The sequence below is a fragment of the Ahaetulla prasina genome, chromosome 5, assembly GCF_028640845.1.
Source record: "Ahaetulla prasina isolate Xishuangbanna chromosome 5, ASM2864084v1, whole genome shotgun sequence".
Classification (NCBI taxonomy): domain Eukaryota; kingdom Metazoa; phylum Chordata; class Lepidosauria; order Squamata; family Colubridae; genus Ahaetulla; species Ahaetulla prasina.
The window spans coordinates 5942943-5964390 of record NC_080543.1 but is presented as its reverse complement, the minus strand read 5'-3'; the positions used below and the strand labels follow the sequence as shown (position 1 = coordinate 5964390).

The following is a 21448-nucleotide window of genomic DNA, read 5'->3' as shown; positions in this document are numbered from 1 at the left end:
TGGACACACAAGGAATTTGTCTTAGTGCACACGCTCTCAGAGTACATAAAAGAAAAGATACCTTCATCAAGGTACAACACTTAATGATAGTCATAGAATAGAATAGAATAGAATAGAATAGAATAGAATAGAATAGAATAGAATAGAATAGAATAGAATAGAATAGAATAGAATAGAAGAATAGAAGAATAGAAATAATGGAATGGAATAGAATAGAATAGAAATAATGGAATAGAATAGAACAGAACAGAAGAGAAGAGAAGAGAAGAGAAGAGAAGAGAAGAGGAATAGAATAGAATAGAATAGAATAGAATGGAATGGAATGGAATGGAATGGAATGGAATGGAATGGAATAGAATAGAATAGAATAGAATAGAATAGAATAGAATAGAATAGAATAGAATAGAATTTTTTTATTGGCCAAGTGTGATTGGACACACAAGGAATTTGTCTTGGTGCATATGCTCTCAGTGTACATAAAAGAAAAGATACGTTCATCAAGGTACAACACTTAATGATGGTCATAGAATAGAATAGAATAGAATAGAATAGAATAGAATAGAATAGAATAGAATAGAATAGAATAGAATTTTTATTGGCCAAGTGTGATTGGACACACAAGGAACTTGTCTTAGGTGCATATGCTCTCAGTGTACATAAAAGAAAAGATACATTCATCAAGGTACAACACTTAATGATAGTCATAGAATAGAATAGAATAGAATAGAATAGAATAGAATAGAATAGAATAGAATAGAATAGAATAGAATAGAATAGAATAGAATAGAATAGAATAGAATAGAATTTTTTATTGGCCAAGTGTGATGGGACACACAAGGAAATTGTCTTGGTGAATATGGTCTCAGTGTACATAAAAGAAAAGATACCTTCATCAAGGTACAACACTTACAACACTTAATGATAGTCATAGGGTACAATTAAGCAATCAGGAAACAATCAATATCAGTATAAATGGTAAGGATACAAGCAACAAACTTACGGTCATACAGTCATAAGTGGAAGGAGATGGGTGATGGATACGATGAGAAGATTAATAGTAGTGCAGATTTAGTAAATAGTTTGACAGTGTTGAAGGAAAACAAAAGCATTATCCTGGGACAATGCCTTCCTTCGCAATAAATATCCTTATAAGCTGGCCAACAGCCAGAGGCTCAAAGCAATACGTGGTTAATCGGAACAAGAATTTACCAGGTGAAATGCTTCGTGGGAGTGCTGGAAACTCAGCAACATGTAACGCAGAATAGAGAGAGCCCCGTCTCTCAGAATTGGGTAGAGAAGTTTGGAAAACACCTACAGAAACAGCAAAGCAAAGATTAAGGGAGGTCGATTAGCAGAATCGGGATAAGCACAACAATGACCAACAATCCTACAGCAATTTTTGTCCATCCCGGTAAGAGATGTTGTGAAACGCTTGGACTGGGTGTCTGGAGAATATAACTCACCAGGAGATGATGAGTTCTAGTCAGTGGTGAAATCCAATTTTTTTTTGCTACCGGTTCTGTGGGCGTGGCATGGTGGGCATCATGTGGCTTGGTGGGCGTGGCAGGGGATGGATACTGCAAAATCCCCATTCCCACCCCGCTAAAAAGCAGAATCCAGGCACAGAAATGGAAAAACGGGGGGGGGGGAGAATGATGGAGGAGAAGGCGATCTAAGGAAACATCTTCCAGCTCTTCAAGATCGATTTTAAGAAGCCGACAGCAAAAGTAGTGGCAAAAAAAGGGCGACAGGGTTTTGTGTGTCTGTGTCTGTGTGTCTGTGTGTCTGTGTGTCTCTCTGCAAAGACACTGACCCTCTTAGGAAAAGAGGAGGTTGCTGTCACCTGGGAAAGGAGGACACACACATACAGAACCCTGTTGCCGCTGTCGCTACTTTTGCTGTCGGCTTCTCGGAGCTCTTAAAGTCGATCTTGAAGAGTTGGAAGACATTTCCTTAGATGCCCCGAACAATGAGTTTGGCAGCGTGGAAGATGGAGCATGGAAGCATGGCAGGGCTACGGGCATGGAGCGGTTTGGGGGTGTGGCCAGCCAGCAATTGCTACCGGTACGGCGAACCAGTCCCAATCTCCGCTACCGGTTCTCCCGATCCGGTCTGAACCGGTAGCATGTCACCCTTGCCTACTAGGCCCTAAATGGGGCTGTTCTGTCTCCTTCCCCACTTCGGATTAACGAGCTGGCCTTCAGCCAGTGGATTCACGGCTCTTATCAGTCCTGGCAGAGAATTCGCAGCTACCTGCCAAAGTTCAAACAAATGACTCACGTAGCAAGATTTTCAGCTCTTTTTGAAATGGTTCAGCTAAACTTTTGCTTCCCGTGGAGTGAGAGCAGCACCAAAGCTCCTTATATATCCTGTGGGGTGGGGCACGAGCCCCACCCCTTCCCTTTGATGACGCTGCCTTTCTAAACTTCTGAAGCGCGGGTCAATCCAAGCTTGATTATTATTATTATTATCAGCTGGGTCTGAAGGCGTAGCCTGGGGAAGGGAGGAATCAGAGGATGACAGCCTCATTACGTCCTCCGACTGGTCTGGTTCTGGCTCCTGGAGCCGAGCCAAAGGAATCGGTGCTCCCAAGGTAAGCCTTACCGGCTCTTCCCCCTCACTCTCGGAGTCACTGTCGGGCATGGGGCCAGGCTCGGGGGCTGGAGTCACAACAGGGGGTTGGAGGGACATGTCTCCCCCAACGGCCCATTTTTGCTCCCAAGAGAGGGCGCAGGAGGCCGAGTGCTACCTGTCACACCTCCTGGCCACGCCCACCATGGCTACGCCCACCCAGCCAATCATTAGGGGCAGAGAACCAGTTGTTAAATGATTTGAATCCCACCACTGGTAGGAACCTGCAAACAACAACACAGAAAATGACCAGAACCACTACACCCCTAGTCAAAGGTAGGCTGGGAGTCAGCCTTTGCGCGGAGGCAAACCAGATAAGAAACACAATTAAAGGTAGTCCTCGACTTACAACCACAATGGAGCCCCGAATTGTCCATTGGTGAGCAAGGCAGTTGTTGACTTTGGCCTCATTTTACGACCGTCTTTCTTTAACCGTAGTTGTTAAGTGAATCGCTGGCGTTGTTCACTTAGCCACAGGGTCGTTAAGCGAATTGGACTTCCCCCCTCCCCCTCCCATTTGATTTTGCTTTTCTGAAGGTCGTAAAAGGGGATCATGGGACACACAACCCCGGACGCTACGACGGTCATAAATACAAGTCAGTTGCCGAGCGTCTCTGGATTTTGATCACGTGACTGTGGGGAAGGCGGCAACGGTTGTAACTGTGAAAAACCGTCATGAGTCACTTTTTCCAGGGCTGTTGCAACGTTGAACTGTCCCTAAATGAACCGTTGTAAGTCGAGAACTACCTGTATAGTCCCGTGCACTGAAACGTGGACCAGAAACCAAAATGTGGTGGGTTATTATTTCATTGGTGTCCCTCCCAGCCAGGACAATGGTGTAAATATATTTTTTTTGCAAGCAGATCCCATACAAAGGTACAAAAACCAACCCGTTCGATTTTGGACAGCGTGACTTCCATCAAAATGCTGAATTTCTTCACCGCCGCCAGATTCTTCAGCAAGGCTATGATCCATTTGTCTAGGTTCTTGCCCAGGGGCCACGAGACCCATTCAGTCATCCTGGAGCCAGAAAGAAAAAAGACGGGGAGAGAGAGAGAGAGAGGGAGAGAGAAAGGCTGGGATTAGATGAAGGAGTGCAAGCCAGCTTTGGAGCAGGTAATTAAAGAAATGGAGCTGTTTGCAAGATCCTGGAGAATGATGGGAACGGAGAAGAACGCCGCCGCCTTCGACATGACCTGAGTTTAACTCATAGAATCATCTATTACAATGTCCTTCCTGTTGAAGACTACTTCAGCTTCAATTGCAACAATGCACGAGCACACAATAGATTTAAACTCAATGTTAACCGTTTCTATCTTGATTGCAGAAAATATGACTTCAGTAACAGAGTTATTAATACTTGGAACACACTTCCTGACTCTGTGGTCTCTTCCCAAATCCCCAAAGCTTTAACCAAAAACTGTCTACTATTGACCTCACCCCATTCCTAAGAGGTCCGTAAGGGGCGTGCATAAGAGCACAAACGTGCCTACCGTTCCTGTCCTATTGTTTCCTTTCATTATATCCAATTAATATAGTTATTACATACTTATGCTCATATATATGCTTATATATTATATAGTTATTTTCATGCTTAGGCTTATATATACTGTTGTGACAAATCAATCAATCAATCAATCAATCAATCAATCAATCCCAGCTAGTGGTTATGTGATGAGGAGGAGGAGGGGGAAAGGGGGAGGAGATAAAAGGAGGAGGAGGAGCAAGAGGAGGAGGAGGAGGAGGAGGAGGAGGAGGAAGAAGAAGAAGAAGGAGAAGGAGAAGGAGAAGGAGAAGGAGAAGAAGAAGAAGAAGAAGAAGAAGAAGAAGAAGAAGAAGAAGAAGAAGAAGAAGAAGAAGAAGAAGAAGAAGAAGAAGAGAAGGAGGGGAGAAGGAGAGGAGAAGGAAGAGGAGGAGGAGAAGAGAAAGAAGAGGAAAAGAAGAAGGGAGGAGGAGGAAGAGAAGGAGAGGGAGGAGGAGAAGGAGAAGGAGGAAGGGAGGAGGTGGAGAAGGAGAATGAAAAGAAGGAGGGGGAGGAGAAAGAGAGGGAGAGGGAGGTAAGAGGAGAAGGAGGAGATGGAGCAAGAGGAGGAGAAGGAAAAGACCAAGGAGGAGGAGGAGAAGGAAAAGGAAGAAGAAGAAGAGAAGGAGGGGGAGAAGGAGAGAAGGAAGGGACGAGGAGGAGGAGGAGGAAGAAAAGGAGAGGGAGGAGGAGGAAAAGGAGGAGGAGGAGGAGGAAGGGACGAGGAGAAGGAGGAGAGGAAGAAGAGGAAAAGGAGAAGGGAGGAGGAGGAGGAAGAGAAGGAGTGGGAGGAGGAGAAGGAGGAAGGGAGGAGGTGGAGAAGGAGAATGAAAAGAAGGAGGGGGAGAAGGAAGAGAGGAGGAGGAGGTAAGAGGAGGAGGAGGAGACGGACCAAGAGGAGGAGAAGGAGAAGGAAAAGACCAAGGAGGAGGAGGAGAAGGAAAAGGAAGAAGAAGAAGAAGAAGAGAAGGAGAGGAGAAGGAAGGGACGAGGAGGAGGAAGAGGAAGAAAAGGAGAGGGAGGAGGAGGAGGAGAAGGAGGAGGAGGAGGAGGAGGAGGAGGAGGAGGAGAAGGAGGAGAAGGAGGAGAAGGAGAAGGAAAAAACCAAGACCTCCAAGGTCCTTTCCAACTCTGATATTCTATTATTCTGAATCTGAAAGCTCGGAAGGTTAAACTTCTAGTCCTGGTGACCAGTCCAGAATTGGATCACTAGCGACTTTCTATTTTTTTCCCCCCCCGTTACCTTCCGATTGCGGTCATCATCTGAAGGTCAGAGATGCTGTCATCGTTGGTGAGGTTTCTCAGGATGCCGTCCATCAGCTCCAGTGGAACATATTGGACCACACTGGCTAAGGCAATAGACGGGTCTCGATCGTCTGCGAAACAAATGAGCAGAGGCAGGCCAACCGTTTTAACAGGCATCTGTATGGGCTCTGCCAGGGGTCTGCAAACTTGGCTCCTTTAAGACTTGTGGACTTCAACTCCCAGAGTTCCTCAGCCAGCTTTGCTGGCTGAGGAACTCCTGGGAGTTGAAGTCCACAAGTCTTAAAGGAGCCAAGTTTGCAGACTCCTGGGCTACGCAAAAGAGAACAAAAAGGACCCCGGCATTTCTCCACCAGCCATCAGCACCCAGATCAGCAGAGATTAACTCCAAGGTCAACTTCAGACCAACTATCAAGTAAGCAAAATACCCCAATCAAGAACCAGCCTAAGAACCATGAGTAAACAGCCCAACCAAAGGATCTCTTAAGACTGCCCCCACGCACACTGGAAGGCGGGGAATCAGAATATAAACGGACAGCAAACAGCACTCCTTACTAGCACGGATGATGTTACCTAGTTGGGTAATGAAACTTCTGCAAGAAAATAAGCTAGCTCAGAGAGTACCATGGACTCCCATTGTCTTCCTCCTCCTCCTCCTCCTCCTCCTCCTCTTTTCCACAATCCACACTCCCTTCTAGCACTGAGGATGTTACCTAGCTGGGTAATGAAATGTCTCCAAGAAAACAAGCAAGCTCAGAGAACACCAAGGACCCCCATTGTCTCCCTCCTCCTCCTCCTCCTCCTCCTCCTCTTCCTCCTTTCTGCAATCCACACTCCCTTCTAGCACTGAGGATGTTACCTAGCTGGGTAATGAAACATCTACAAGAAAACAAGCAAGCTCAGAGAGCTCCAAGGACTCCCATTGTCTTCCTCCTCCTCCTCCTCCTCCTCCTCCTCCTCCTCCTCCTCCTCCTCCTCCTCCTCTTCCTCCTTTCTGCAATCCACACTCCCTTCTAGCACTGAGGATGTTACCTAGCTGGGTAATGAAACGTCTACAAGAAAACAAGCAAGCTCAGAAAGCTCCAAGGACTCCCATTGTCTTCCTCCTCCTCCTCCTCCTCCTCCTCTTTTCCGCAATCCACACTCCCTTCTAGCACTGAGGATGTTACCTAGCTGGGTAATGAAACGTCTGCAAGAAAACAAGCAAGCTCAGAGATCACCAAGGACCCCCATTGTCTTCCTCCTCCTCCTCCTCCTCCTCCTCCTCCTCCTCCTCCTCCTCCTCCTCCTCCTCCTCCTCCTCCTCCTCCTCCTCCTCCTCCTCCTCCTCCTCCTCCTCTTCCTCCGTTCTGCAATCCACACTCCCTTCTAGCACTGAGGATGTTACCTAGCTGGGTAATGAAACGTCTACAAGAAAACAAGCAAGCTCAGAAAGCTCCAAGGACTCCCATTGTCTTCCTCCTCCTCCTCCTCCTCCTCCTCCTCCTCCTCCTCCTCCTCCTCCTCTTTTCCGCAATCCACACTCCCTTCTAGCACTGAGGATGTTACCTAGCTGGGTAATGAAATGTCTCCAAGAAAACAAGCAAGCTCAGAGAACACCAAGGACCCCTCAAACCACTTCAAAGTTGAAACGTTGTGAGCCACCAGCATTTTGCCCACCGATAATCATTACGGGCAAGTCAGAAATGATACCTTAAGATGGTTTAAGAACCTAAGGGACAAGATGGCTGTGCACAGGTAGTCTTCGACTTACGACCATAATAGAGCGCGCCATTTCAGTCATCAGCGGTTGTGTCATAAAGTCACCGGATGGTCACGCCTGATTTTATGACCGTTTTTTGCTCAAGCAGGAGACTCTACACCATTCCAGAAAAAACAGCTGTCCAGTCTCTTCTTAAAAACCTCCAGCTGTTGGAGCACCCACAGTTTCTGGAGGCAAGGCGTTCCACTGATTTTGGGCTCCACTGCGGTCGTAAGTCGAGGACTGCCTCTAAAACACTGTCTGCCTTCCATCCTTCCGAGGTTGGTAAAATGAGGAGCCATATTGTTGGGGACAAGATGCTGACTCTGTAAACCGAGTCAGTAGTAAAAGCACTATGAAGCGGTATATAAGTCTAAGTGCTATTGCAAAGGGAGAGAAGGAAGGAAGGAGGGAGGGGAGAAGAAGGAAGGAAGAAAGGGAGGGAGGGAGGGAGGAAGGAAGGAAGGAAGGAAGGAGGGAGGGAGGAGGGAGGAAGGAAGGAGGGAGGGAGGAAAGGAAGGAGGGAGGGTGGGAGAAAGGAAGGAAGGAATGAGGGAGGGGAATGAGGGAGGGACAAAGGGAAGAAGGAAGGAAGGAGAGAGGGAGGGAGGAAGGAAGGAGGGAGGGAGCGGGGAGGGAGGAAAAAAGGAAGGAAGGAGGGAGGAAGGAAGGAAGGATAAAGAAAGGAAGGAGGGAGGGAGGAGGGAGGGAGGGAGGGAGGGAGGAAGGAAGGAAGGAAGGAGCTATGGTAGCTAGATGCAGTATTGCAAGCTAATTCTGCCCACTGACCAGCTCAAGGTTGACTCAGCCTTCCGTCCTTCCAAGGTGGGTAAAACGAGGACCCAGATTGTTGGGGGGCAAGAGGCTGACTCTGTAAACCGCTTAGCGAGGGCTGTAAAGCGGTACATAAAGTCTAAGGGCTATTGCTAAGCGCCATAACAAAGACACCCATCCCTACCGATGGTTGAAATGATGGTGAAGAGTTCCTTCAGCGAGGGAAGGATGGAGGCCATCTGAGTCTTCCAGATTTTCTGCAGCAAAAGGCTGACTTGGATCACCTGGTCCAAGAACTCCATGACGGCGTCTTCCTTTCCCGAGGTGGTATGGAACTGACCGATACATCGGACCAGTTGCTGGCAGAAAAGGACCTGGCGTTTGCCGGTGGGGACGCACAGAGGGTACTGGATTAAGAGCTTACTGATCTTCACACATTGCTTCAGGCCTGGCCTCTCGCAGATCTTCCGTAGGACTTCAGTCCTCAGCAGGCTGAAGACGTCGTTGGCCGAAGGACCATCCATCACGAAGGGCAAGCCAAGGTGTATGTAATCAAACACGTACAAGCTTCTCTTCCCCAGTGATCCATAGCCTTCCTGGAGAAGACTTAAGAGGAACTGGGCATTGAAGAACTCTTCAAAGGCCTCTTGGTGATAAAGCCCACAGACTTCCAGGATCTCTTTGCCAACTGACCTCTTGAATTTGGTATCGCCCAGGAGGAAGAGCTTGGTGGCAAGGTCCAGCATGGACCAACACTGTTCGGTGTCCATGGTCCTCTTCAGAGCCTCTATGACGCGCCTCACCAGGCCTTGCTTCATGTGATCGGGGTAGGAAGAGGCCAAGATCGCTTCCAGAATTTTATCCATGTTGGCCTTCTTGGAAGTCCTCAACGAAGATCAGACATCTTCAGGCCACTAGCAAGCCCTTCCTTCCTGGAATGGAGATGTTGGGTTACATATCACAATTATAATGACTGTAAAGGTAAAGTTTCCCCTCACATATATGTGCTAGTCGTTCCCGACTCTAGGGGGCGGTGCTCGTCTCCGTTTATTTTATTTATTTATTTATTTTTATTTATTTAATTAGATTTTTATACCACCCTTCTCCCGAAGGACTCAGGGCGGTTTAAAGCCAGATAAAACAGAACAACAGAATAAATACAAGATAAAATAATATTTAAAAAACTTATTAAATTTGGCCCAGATTAAAATATATTTAAAACGGTAAAACCCACTAAAAAATTAGAAACCGAATAAAATCTAAAATTCTATGCCAGTCCTGCGCGAATAAATAAATATGTCTTCAGCTCGCGGCGAAAGGTTCGAAGGTCAGGAAGTTGGCGGAGTCCTGGGGGGAAGTTCATTCCAGAGGGTGGGAGCCCCCACTTTGGTTTCAAAGCCGAAGAGCCAGCGCTATCCGAAGACGTCTCTGTGGTCATGTGGCCGGCATGACTCAATGCCAAAGGCTCACGGAACGCTGTTCCCTTCCCACCAAAGGTGGTCCCTATTTTTCTACTGGCATTTTTTACCTGCTTTCGAACTACTAGGTTGGCAGAAGCTGGGACAAGTCACGGGAGCTCACCCCATTACGCGGCGCTAGGGATTTGAACCGCTGGACTGCCGACTTTTTGATCGCCAAGCTCAGTGTCTTAGCCAGGCTGAGAGATTGAATAAAGCATGCTAAAAATAAAAACAGAATCAGTCCGGTATAGATTCTGTCTTTATTTTTAGCATGCTTTATTCAATCTTTCAGCCTGTACAAAAAAACCCCAAAAAACCAGCCAAGCTATTCTTTAGGATTACACGGAAGAATGGAAGGTAAGGTAATGCAAAATTCTCTTTCCGCTTTGCAAAATGAAATGAAGAACTTGGCAAGATACGAGCTTCCCACTCCTCTGAGCTGTAAGTATTTTTATTTATTTATTTATTTATTTAATCAAATTTTTATACCGCCCTATCTCCCGAAGGACTCAGATAAAATACAGAAATCATACACAATAAAAACTAATTAAAAAACTTATTTAAATAGGCCAGAATTTAAAATTACAGTTAAAATGATAAAACCCCATTACCTAAAAATTAATAATTAACCCCAGTTAAAATTAAGTAAAACTTTTAATCCAGTCCCGCTTGGATAAATAAATGCGTTTTCAGCTCACGGCGAAAAGTCCAAAGATCAGGCACTTAGCGTAAACACTTGTTTTATTTTTCATTCTTTCTCCATCTTTTAATGTTACCGACACTTTTACCTTTTCCTTGAAGGATACCATTCTGCTAAATAAGATTTTTTTTTAAAAAAAAAATTAAATTGAAATAATGTTTTTCTGGTTTTTTTTTAAGATCATAAAACCAGCTGTGACTCATGTAACAACCGTTCTGCTTAACAACAGAAATTCTGGTTCCCAATTGAGGCCATAACTCAGGGACTTACCTGTAGCTGATTACAATCCAGTCAAAAGCTAAATATTTAGAGAAGAGCAACAAAGAGGATTAGGAGACTGGAGGCTAAAACAAATGAAGAACGGTTGCAGGAACTGGGTATGTCTAGTTTAACGAAAAGAAGGACTAGGGGAGACATGATAGCTGTGTTCCAATATCTCAGGGGCTGCCACAAAAAAGAGAGAGTCAAACTATTCTCCAAAGCACCTGAAGGAAGAACAAGAAGCAATGAGTGGAAACTAATCAAGGAGAGAAGCAACTTAGAACTAAGGAGGAATTTCCTGACAGTTAGAACAATTTATCAGTGGAACGACTTGCCTGCAGAAGTTGTGAATGCACCAACACTGGAAATGTTTAAGAAAAGATTGGATAGCCATTTGTTTAAAATAGTATAGGGTTTCCTGCCTAAGCAGGGGGTTGGACTAGAAGACCTCCAAGGTCCCTTCCAACTTTGTTATGTTATTTCCAGGTGGCAGTAATACTTTTTTCCCTCCTCTTTTGCTTAGATATTGTGTGTTTTCTCTGGGAAAGGGATCAGAAGTGGGATTCAGCCAGTTCCCACCGGTTCGGGCAAACCGGTAGTGGCGATCGCAGGTGGGCCTGCCCACCCGCCCCGTCTTCAAGTCGTGCTATTCAGGCACATTTTCGAGGCTCGGCACATGCGCGGAAGGCGTGCGAACGAGCAAAACGCATGCGCGGAAGGAGAACCGGTAATAGAGGTAAGTGTACCCCTAAACGGGATTTATTTTTTTTCTGCGTCTCCTTTCACCTCCTTGAAGGCTTGAGGCCTGGGCCATAAAAAAAGCAGCAACCAGGGAAGAAAAAATTCCACTGACCTTGTTATCTTTCATTCTTCTTGTCTCAACCCCGAAAATTGCATCACTGTCTTTTTCCACAGTCCATCGGACATCGTAACTCACGAAGAAATTCAAGACCTCGGGAACTTTCTGAGGCTGTTGCAATATCTGAACCAAACTGATTAGCCTGCCTACACGGAAAGGTCAAACTGAATAATATTTTAGTTTATGATTCTGGGTTTTCCTAACTGGGAAAAATCCCCTGCTGGCTCTTAAAGACACCCAAATCTGCATTTTAGCCAGTCCTTCCTGGAAGAAAACCAGAACATAAAACAATAAAGTTGGAAGGGACCTTGGAGGTCTTGTAGTCTGACCCCCTGCACTAGCGGGAGACCCTCTACCATTCCAGACAAAGGATTGTCCAACCTCTTCTTAAAAACCTCCTTCTGGTGGCAAGTTGTTCCACTGGTTCATTGTTCTCACTGTCAGAAAATTTCTCCTTAGTTCTAGGTTGCTTCTCTCCTCGATAAGTTTCCATCCATGACCACAATCGAGCCCAACATTTTCTGTTGTTAAGTGAGGCATTTGTTCAGTGAGTTTTGTCCCATTTTTACGACTTTTCTCACCACTGTCGTTAAGTGAACCACTGCCGTTGTTGAGTGTGGAACACGGTTGCTAAGTGAACCAGGCTTCCCCATTGATGTTGCTTGTCAGAAGGTCGCGAGAAAGGAATCGCATCACACACACACCCAGGACACTGCGACCGTCATAAATACGAGTCAGGTGTCAAACGCCTGAATTTTGATCATGCGACTCTGAGGATGCGGCAACGGACATTAAATCATAAGTCACTTTTTCAATGTTGTCGTAACTTTTAACGGTCACTAAATGAACTACTGTTAAGTCGAGAACTATCTATACCCATGATGGCGAACCTATGGCATGCGTGCCACAAGTGGCACACCAAGCCATATCTGTGGGCACACAAGCATTGTCCTAGCTCAGCTCCAGCACGTAGGCATGTACTGGCCAGCTGATTTTCGGGCCCCTGGAAGTTGGGAAATGAGCTGTTTCCAGCCTCTGGAGGGCCTCCGGGAAGGTGGGGAAGGTTTTGCCCTCCCAAGGCTCCTAGAAAGGCTCTGGAGCCTGGAGAGGGCGAAAAACTAGCCTTCCGGTCCCACCAGAAGTTGGGAAAAGGGCTGTTTCTGGCCTCTGGAGAGCCTCCAGGGGATGGGGAAGGCCGTTTTTGCCCTCCCCAGGCCTCAAGAAAGCCTCTGGAGTCTTGGGAGGGTGAAAAATGGACCTACTGGGCCCACCATGCCATCACGTGCCAAAAGCGTGGGGAGCGCAGGGGGGGTCCCATGCGCACGCGTGGGGAGAGACGGTGCTCATTGAATTATGGGTGTGAGCATGTGTGCATGTGACCACCCCCCCCGCTTCCCACACTTTTGGCATGCAACGGCAAACAGGTTAGCCATCATTGATCTATACCTCAAGAGCCGTCCTTCTCCTTAATTCGAGTATTCTTGGTGCTTCCTTCATTTTTGTTGATGGCTCTTCGGCCCTTTTATTATCTAAGGAAGGTTACAGCTTCCATTGAGACCAGAAAGATATTTTTGGAAATAAAAGATTACGCTTCCCCTCACATATACGTGCTAGTCGTTCCTGACTCTAGGGGGCGGTGCTCATCTCCGTTTCAAAGCCGAAGAGCCAGTGCTGTCCGAAGACGTCTCCGTGGTCATGTGGCTGGCATGACTCAATGCCAGAGGCGCACGGAACGCTGTTACCTTCCCACCAAAGGTGGTCCCTGTTTTTTCTACTTGCATTTTTTACGTGCTTTCGAACTGCTAGGTTGGCAGAAGCTGGGAGAAGTAATGGGAGCTCACTCCGTTACGCGGCGCTAGGAATTCGAACCGCTGAACTGCCAACCTTTCGATCGACAAGCTCAGCTTTTTAGCCAGGCTGAGAGATTGAATAAAGTGTGCGAAAAATAAAGGCAGAATCAGTCCGGTATAGATTCTGTCTTTATTTTTTAGCATGCTTTATTCAATCTTTCAGCCTGTACAAAAAAAAAACGGCCAAGCTATTCTTTAGGGTTACACGGAAGAATGGGAGGTAAGGTCACGCAAAATTCTCTTTCCGCTTTGCAAAATGAAATAAAGAACTTGGCAAGATACGAGTTTCCCACTCCTCTGAGCTTGCCATAACCCATTGGTTCCACCATCTTAATTAATTACTGGTAGTCCTCAACGTACGACCACAATTGAGCCCAACATGTGTGCTGCTCAGTGAGAAAAGTTCCGTGAATTTTTTCCCCATTTTACGACTTGTCTTGCCAGAGTTGTTAAGTGAATCAGTGCAGTTGTTCAATTAGTAACACGGTTGCTAAGTGAATGTGGCTTCGCTTGACCATTATTATTATTATTATTATTTATTGGATTTATAAACCGCCCTTCTCCCGAAGGACTCAGGGCGGTGTACAGCCAGGATAAAAAAGAACAATATACAGTTAAAATACAATTAAAAAACTTATTATACAGTATGGCCGAAAAATTAAGAATTATGAATCTAAAAACCCCAATTAAAACTAGAAAGAAAATTTAAGATTTAAAATTCAACAATTTAAGAAAGCCCCGCACGAACAAACAAATATGTTTTCAGTTCATGCGAAAAGTCCGAAGGTCAGAAATTTGACGTAAACCAGGGGGGAGTTCGTTCCAAAGAGTGGGGGCCCCCACAGAGAAGGATCTTCCTCTGGGGGCCGCCAGCCGACATTGTCTGGCGGACGGCACCCTGAGAAGGCCCTCTCTGTGGGAGCGTACGGGTCGGTGGGAGGCATGAGGTAACAGAAGGCGGTCCCGTAAGTACCCAGGTCCCAAGCCATGGAGCGCTTTAAAGGTGGTTACCAAGACCTTGAAATGCACCCGAAAGGCAACAGGAAGCCAGTGCAGTCTGCGCAGGAGAGGTGTCACATGTGAGCTACGCGTGACTCCCTCTATCACCCGCGCAGCTGCATTCTGGACCAACTGAAGCCTCCGAGTGCATCTCAAGGGGAGCCCCATGTAGAGAGCATTGCAATAATCCAGGCGGGAGGTAACCAGAGCGTGAGTGACTGTGCATAGGGCATCCCGATCAAGGAAGGGGCGCAACTGGCGCACCAGGCGAACCTGGTGAAAGGCTCTCCTGGAGACGGCCGCCAAATGATCTTCAAACGACAGCCGTGCATCCAGGAGAACACCCAAGCTGCGCACTCCCTCCTTTGGGGCCAATAACTCGCCCCCAACAGTCAGCTGCGGCTGTAGCTGACTGTATCGGGATGCCGGCATCCACAGCCACTCCGTCTTGGAGGGATTGAGCTTGAGCCTGTTCCTCCCCATCCAGACCCGTACGGCCTCCAAACACCGGGACAGCACTTCGACAGCTTCGTTGGGGTGGCCCGGGGTGGAAAAGTACAGCTGAGTATCATCAGCGTACAGTTGATATCTCACCCCAAAGCCACTGATGATCTCACCCAACGGCTTCATATAGATGTTGAACAGGAGGGGTGAGAGAATCGACCCCTGCGGCACCCCACAAGTGAGGTGTCTCGCGGTCGACCTCTGCCCCCCTGTCAACACCGTCTGCGACCGGTCGGAGAGATAGGAGGAGAACCACCGATAAACGGTGCCTCCCACTCCCAATCCCTCCAACCGGTGCAGCAGGATACCATGGTCGATGGTATCGAAAGCCGCTGAGAGGTCTAATAGGACCAGAGCAGAGGAATAACCCCTGTCTCTGGCCCTCCAGAGATCATCCACCAACGCGACCAAAGCTGTCTCCGTGCTGTATCCGGGTCGGAAACCGGACTGGAACGGGTCTAGATAGACGGCTTCATCCAGGTACTGGGGTAGCTGCCGTGCCACAGCACTCTCTACAACCATGAATCTGTGGGAGAAATACGCTGAGCTTTTGTGCAAGTAAATACTTTTATCAAAGCTCTTCCAGAATTAAATAATAAATCAAAGTATCTGAACCTGCAAGGTTTTTTTTTTCTCCTCTATTTTTAGCTGGCTGCTTAGCAGGAGGATCTTTAAAGACGGATGTCCTGTTTTATTAGCCTAAAAAGCCAATCAGATTAATTGCATCTCTGCTTTTATTGTCACGGGCTATTTTGTTTAAAAGGAAAACACTGTACCTTTGATTTAAAATTAAGTTCCAGGATCTGGAGATCTTCAACCATTTGCTGCAATTTCTTTGGGTTTTAAAATGAAGGACTCGTTCTTTTAATTATTAAGAAAGAGGCACAGGAAGTATTCTGCCAATTGTTTGTGAATTTACAATAAATAACCAGAGTGACTTTCAAGTGGGAGCTTTGAACCACTTTAAACTTACTCTGGACCTGCCTGACTGCATGCCACCGCCTCAAAGGTGCAAAAATCGCGAGCATTAAATAGGCACCATTAACAGAAATACTGTAGAATTTGGCCGGCTTTATTTTGCTTTGGTCAGACCTCTTCATGTTCTGGGTCTACTTCCAAAGAGAAAGAAAGAAAGAAAAAGAAAGAAAGAGAGAGAGAGAGAGAGGAAGGAAGGAAGGAAGGAAGGAAGGAAGGAAGGAAGGAAGGAAGGAAGGAAGGAAGGAAGGAAGGAAGGAAGGAAGGAAGGAAGAAAAAAGTGAGGAGTGAGGAAGGAAGGAAGGAAGGAAGAAAGGAAGGAAGGAAGGAAGGAAGGAAGGAAGGAAGGAAGGAAGTGGGAGGAGAAGAAGAAGGAAGAAGAAGGAACATAGGAAGAGTTTATAAATTCATCATTTTTGAATGAGAACTAACTAACTAAATAGCTAAATGACTAAAAATACAGGGAGGGATGGGGGAAGAGAGAGAGAGAGAAAGAAAAAAGAAAGAAAGAAAGAAAGAAAGAAAGAAAAAGAAAGAAAGAAAGAAGAGGGAGGAAGGGAAGAGAGGGAGGGAAGAAGGGAAGAAGGGAAGGGAAGGGGAGGAGGAGGAGGAGGAGAAAGGAAGGAAGGAAGAGGGAGGAAGGAAGGAAGGAAGGAGAGGGAGGAACGGAAGAGAGAGAGGGAGGGAGGAAGGGAGGAAGAGAAGAGGGAGAAGAAGGAGAAGGAAAGAAGGAAGGGAGGAAGGAAGGAAGGAAGAGGAAGGAACAGAAGAGAGAGAGGGAGGGAGGGAAGGAAGGAAAGAAGGAAGGAAGGAAGGAAGAGTTGAAAGTTCTTGGGTTGAGAAAAGAGGATTATAGGGGAAATATGACACCATTCTCAAAATTCTCAAAAAGGATGGTAAATACAATAAAAACCCCTCCCCTCCTTCCAGCACGCAGGGCCCAGAATAATAAATTCAGATTCAGAAATAAATTCAGAAAGGCAGGTTCTCTCCCAGTCTCGCTCAGCCCACCGATCCTAACAAAGCAGCTGGACAAGGAGATCTTTATATCTCCTTTCCAAAAAACAAAAAAACTGATTCTCCAGCTTCTATCCGAGGTCAGAAATCCCTCGTTTTGGAAAGCTTTCATTGGAATACCTGAAGCAAAGCAGGGAATTCGTCTCCGCCGGTAAAAAGCCTCTGTCGTCCGACTCAGTGATGCTGGGAGGAGAAAGAGGGGGAAATCCTGAATTTTGCAAGGGTTCGCTGGCACGAAACACCATGCCAAATCATTTCCCTGCGGCTGCCAAGAAAATACTGCATTTTGCAAAATGCTGTCCTTTGCTTAACTTCTCCCTCCCTGCAGCAAAAATCGATGTCGAGAACCCAAGCGGATGAGGGAAAATATATACATTTATATATATATATATACATGCATACATACATACATACATACATACATACATACATACATACATATATATATATATATATATTTGTTTTCTGAGGTTTTCACGGGTGTTTGTATGTAGGTCTTTGGTTGTTCGGGTTTTCTCCCGTGTAAAATTGGAAATGTCTTGGCAACGTTTCGACGACGAAGTCTCATTCGTCATCTTCAGGCTTCAGCTTCGTGCTTCGTGCTTCTTCACACATTGAAACAGCTGCGATCGCACATTGCTCCCAGAAGCACGAAGCTGAAGCCTGAAGATGACGAATGAGACTTCGTCGAAACGTTGCCAAGACATTTCCAATTTTACACAGGAGAAAACCCAAACAACCAAAGACCTACATATATATATATATATATATATATATTCTTTTTATTTTCTCGTGAAGCTAGTCAAGGAGTTCTGCAAGCTGAACGGACGGAGCAGAAAGTTAAATTATGATTTTTGCGCTGTTTGATTAACTAGAAAGAAGGACAGAATGTTAGAGATTTTTTTTTTCCTCCTTTCCTGTCCCTCACCCCTGAGCATAGGTGGAATTCAGCCGGTTCGGGCCGGTTCGGGAAAACCGGTAGAAGCCTATATTGCTGTGTTTTTGATGCCGCACGCACGCACGTGCGGACGGACGGACGGATGGAGCGCGTGAGTGAATTACCGTGTTGATTGACGTTGCACGCATGTGAGGACGGCGCGCGTGAGCGAATTGCCATGTTGTGTGACAGCACACGTATGCGCGGACGGTGCTCACGCGCTCACAGTTCCGGTGCTGGGAAAACCGGTTGCTATAGTGTGTGAAACCCACCTCTGCCCCTCAGGGCCACACAGAATGGACTTTTTAATACTTGCAATATGGTTTTTGTACCGTAGTATTGTCGCACCGGCTAGCCAAATTTCCCGTATTTTAAATTTGCTTTGTCAACTGTATCGCTAATACTGGTAGTCCTTGACTTACGACAGTTCGTTAGTGACCATTCGAAGTTGAAAAGACAGGTAGTCCTTGACTTACGAACACAATTGAGCCCAAAATTTATGTTGCTAAACGACACTATTTGCTAAGTGGAAAGATTGAGGAGCGGAATTGGATGTGGTACCATAATTCATAGCCTACTCGGGAGGGCGGGAGGGGACAGACCCAAATCCAGACAGCAAGTCGGTTCAGCGGGTTGTCCTCTCGTCTTGCAAAGAAGCAAATGACAGCATGACTCAGCAGTTCCCTGCCTAAATCCATCATCTATTGATCGAAAGTCACTCCGGTCAGATTAGAGATGCGAGAAGCAATTTTGTTCAGGGACCAAATGCTTTGATGGAGGGGGACCAGGGGTGAAACGTAAAATTGGTTACTACCGGTTCTGTGGGCGTGGCTTGGTGGAGGGGGTGTGTGTAATGTGACTGGGTGGGCGTGGCCAACTTTTTTTTTTTTTTTAACTTTTAAAAGCATTTTTTTCTACAACCTCTTCGGCCGAAGAGCTTGTAGAAAAAAATGCTTTGAAAGGGTTCTGACGGTCCCAGGTGAGTTGCCTGATCGCCAGAACCCTTTAAAAGCATTTTTTTTAACAGCCTCTTCGGCCGAAGAGCTTCTAGAAAAAACGCTTTTAAAAGGTTCTGACAATCCCAGCTGAGCCGCGCGATCATCAGAGGCTTTTTTTTTTTTACTTTTAAAAGCATTTTTTTCGCCGAAGAAAAAATGCTTTTAAAAGTTAAAAAAAAACCTCTGATGATCGCGAGGCTCAGCTGGGCGTGCGAGGAGGGAGAAGGTGGGGCAGGAATTTTTGCTACCGGTTCTCCAAACCACCCGCCGCCATCGCTATTGGATCGGGCGATCCGGTCCAAACTGGGAGCATTTCACCCCTGAGTGGGACCACTTTTTACCGTAAGCCTACATGCTTTAACTCAGTGGCCCACAATATTTTGGGCCCCAGGGACCGGTTCCGTGGAGAGAGGCTTTTCCGTGGACCGGAGGGGGCGTAGTTTCACTTGCTACCCGCATCTCATGGATGGGGCTTTGCTTGTTTGCGTGGATCAATTTCTGGCATGCCGTGGCCTGGTGCGGGGCCACAGACTTGAGGTGGGGGACCCCTGCTTTAACAGATAGGGTGCTCTTAATCCACCCCAGTCTTGTGGGGTGGGGTACAGTTAGTCTTCGACCTATCTCAGTCCATTTAGTGACCGTTTGAAGTGACCAAGGCACTGAAAAAGGTGACTTGCGACCATTTTTCCACTCTTATGACCGTTGCAGCTTCCCCATGGTCAGGCGAATCAAAACTCAGACCCTGTTGTGCCTCGTCCTCCCTCCTCTCCTCAGCCGGGCCTATACCCGGGCCTGTTATTAGACTCAGAGTCTGATAATGAAGATGAATGGCCTGTCATGCTTCCAGCCCCCCGGCCCTGGCCCCATGCCCGGACAGAATGTCAGGAATGAACAAACAAACCTCACTCCTACAGCGTGTGAGCAGGGAACCAGCCACGTGCTAGAATTACCGACAGCAGATCCAGCTGAAGAGAATTCACAGTGGGAGGATCCTCGCTTCCAGAGCTCTGAGAGGCGACGCCAGCAGAAGGAAGGGAGGGGCAGGCCTGGATAAATGCTGAGTCACGGAGCCACACCCCACAGCCTATATAAATGACCTGCTTTTGGCATTCCAACTTTGAGTCAAGCAAAGTCTCCTCTAGTTTGCTGAAGTCACAACTTGGACTCCTGCCTGCCCTGAGAAACCTGGAAGGAATTTGGCAAAGCTGCAGAGGCTTCGTGGCCACGCTTGATACGGACTTCCTAGACCCGGTCGTCGGAGGGGGAGGGGGACACGACAGAGCCCTTGTACAGGTACACCTGGATTTACAACCGTAACGAAGCACAAAATTTCTGTCACTAAGCGAGACAGTTAAGTGAGTTCTGCCGATTTTAAGAAGCCACGGCTGTTAAGTTAGTAAATTAGTCACCGGGTTGTTAAGTGAAGCTGGCTTCCCCATTGATTTTGCAAAACAGTGTCAACGTCGTAAATATGAGTCGATTGCCAAGCGGCTGGATTTTGGATCACGTGACCATATTAACGCTGCAACGGTCAGGAGTGTGAAAATGCTGGCCAGTCCCTGTTGTAACGTCAAATGGCTGTACAAAGATCTGTTGTGATTCGAGGAACATTTATATGTATTTATGATGGTCGCATTGTCTCAGGGTCATGTGATTGGTATTATTTATAAAAATAATATAACGGCGGGATATGAATGAATGAATGAATGAAAGAAAACATTAATACATAAATAAATGAATGAATGAATGAAAACATTAATACATAAATAAATGAATAAATGAATGAATGAATGAATGAAAACATTAATACATAAATAAATGAATAAATGAATCAATCAATCAATCAATGAATCAATCAAAACTTTCATGCTACAATGAGAAGCATCAACCTTTTTGGGGGGAGAGGGATAAATATTTCTTTCTGAGTCAGAAACATAAGCTACGGTAGGTGGGACCCTCCGGCCCATCTCATCCAGCAGTGCGTTCTTCCCCATTGACCAAAGAAATCCACCCATCTCCCAGGAGATGGCCTTCAGAAACATCCCAGGATCATGAAGGCCAAGAGCCATGGATCGCCAAAGCATCCATGAATTGATGATCCAACCGTTTTTGTGAAGCGAGCCAAACAGATTGCCAGCCCATATCTTGTGGCAGTGAATTCCGAAGTGGAATTACAAATAAATTACTAACTTATATATGTATGTATGTATCAGGGGTGAAATCCACTTACCTTCACTACCAGTGAACGTGGCAAATGTGAGCGCGCGCACTTCCTCCATGCATGTGCAGAGTCTTCTGCACATGCACAGGGGGTCAAAAACGGGACATGATGACATCCGGGCAGGTGGGCGGAGCTTCCTGCTGCCGGCACTACTGATTTGCCCGAGCCGGATAGAGCCGGCTACATTTCACCATTGGTATGTATGTATGTGGATGGATGGATGGATGGATGGATGGATGGATGGATGGATAGATAGATAGATAGATAGATTGACAGAAAGAAAGAAAGAAAGAAAGAAAGAAAGAAAGAAAGAAAGAAAGAAAGAAAGAAAGAAAGAAAGAAAGAAAAGAGATGAATGGATATATTTTGTGAAAGAGAGAAGGGGGAGTGAGAGGGAGATAATAGATTGATGATATAGATAGATAGATAGATAGATAGATAGATAGATAGATAGATAGATAGATAGATAGATTGAAAGAAAGAAAGAAAGAAAGAAAGAAAGAAAGAAAGAAAGAAAGAAAGAAAGAAAGAAAGAGATGAGTGGATAGATATATTTTGTGAAAGAGAGAGGGCGGAGTGAAAGGGAGATAATAGACAGATGATACAGATAGATAGATAGACAGAGAGAGAGAGCGAAAGAAAGAATAGAAAAGAAAGAAAGAAAGAAAGAAAGAAAGAAAGAAAGAAAAGAGATGAGTGGATAGATATATTTTGTGAAAGAGAGAAGGGGGGAGTG

General features: G+C 46.2%; 2 protein-coding genes across 2 annotated transcripts in view; one reads left to right on the top strand and one right to left on the bottom strand.

Moving 5' to 3' along the window:
* USP35 (ubiquitin specific peptidase 35) overlaps positions 1 to 16716 on the bottom strand; it is a 35427-nt gene extending 18711 nt beyond the window's left edge. Inside the window, exons 1-5 of the mRNA XM_058186877.1 lie at positions 16677 to 16716; positions 8116 to 8863; positions 5397 to 5529; positions 3522 to 3651; positions 1210 to 1311 (exon numbers count right to left, since the gene is read on the bottom strand). Coding sequence (XP_058042860.1) covers positions 1210 to 1311; positions 3522 to 3651; positions 5397 to 5529; positions 8116 to 8797 — 1047 coding nt within the window. The 5' untranslated portion in view covers positions 8798 to 8863; positions 16677 to 16716. The remainder of the gene's footprint in view (positions 1 to 1209; positions 1312 to 3521; positions 3652 to 5396; positions 5530 to 8115; positions 8864 to 16676) is intronic.
* KCTD21 (potassium channel tetramerization domain containing 21) overlaps positions 2960 to 21448 on the top strand; it is a 38339-nt gene continuing 19850 nt past the window's right edge. Inside the window, exons 1-2 of the mRNA XM_058186888.1 lie at positions 2960 to 3424; positions 10876 to 11088. The gene's annotated coding sequence lies outside the window, so the exon portion shown is untranslated. The remainder of the gene's footprint in view (positions 3425 to 10875; positions 11089 to 21448) is intronic.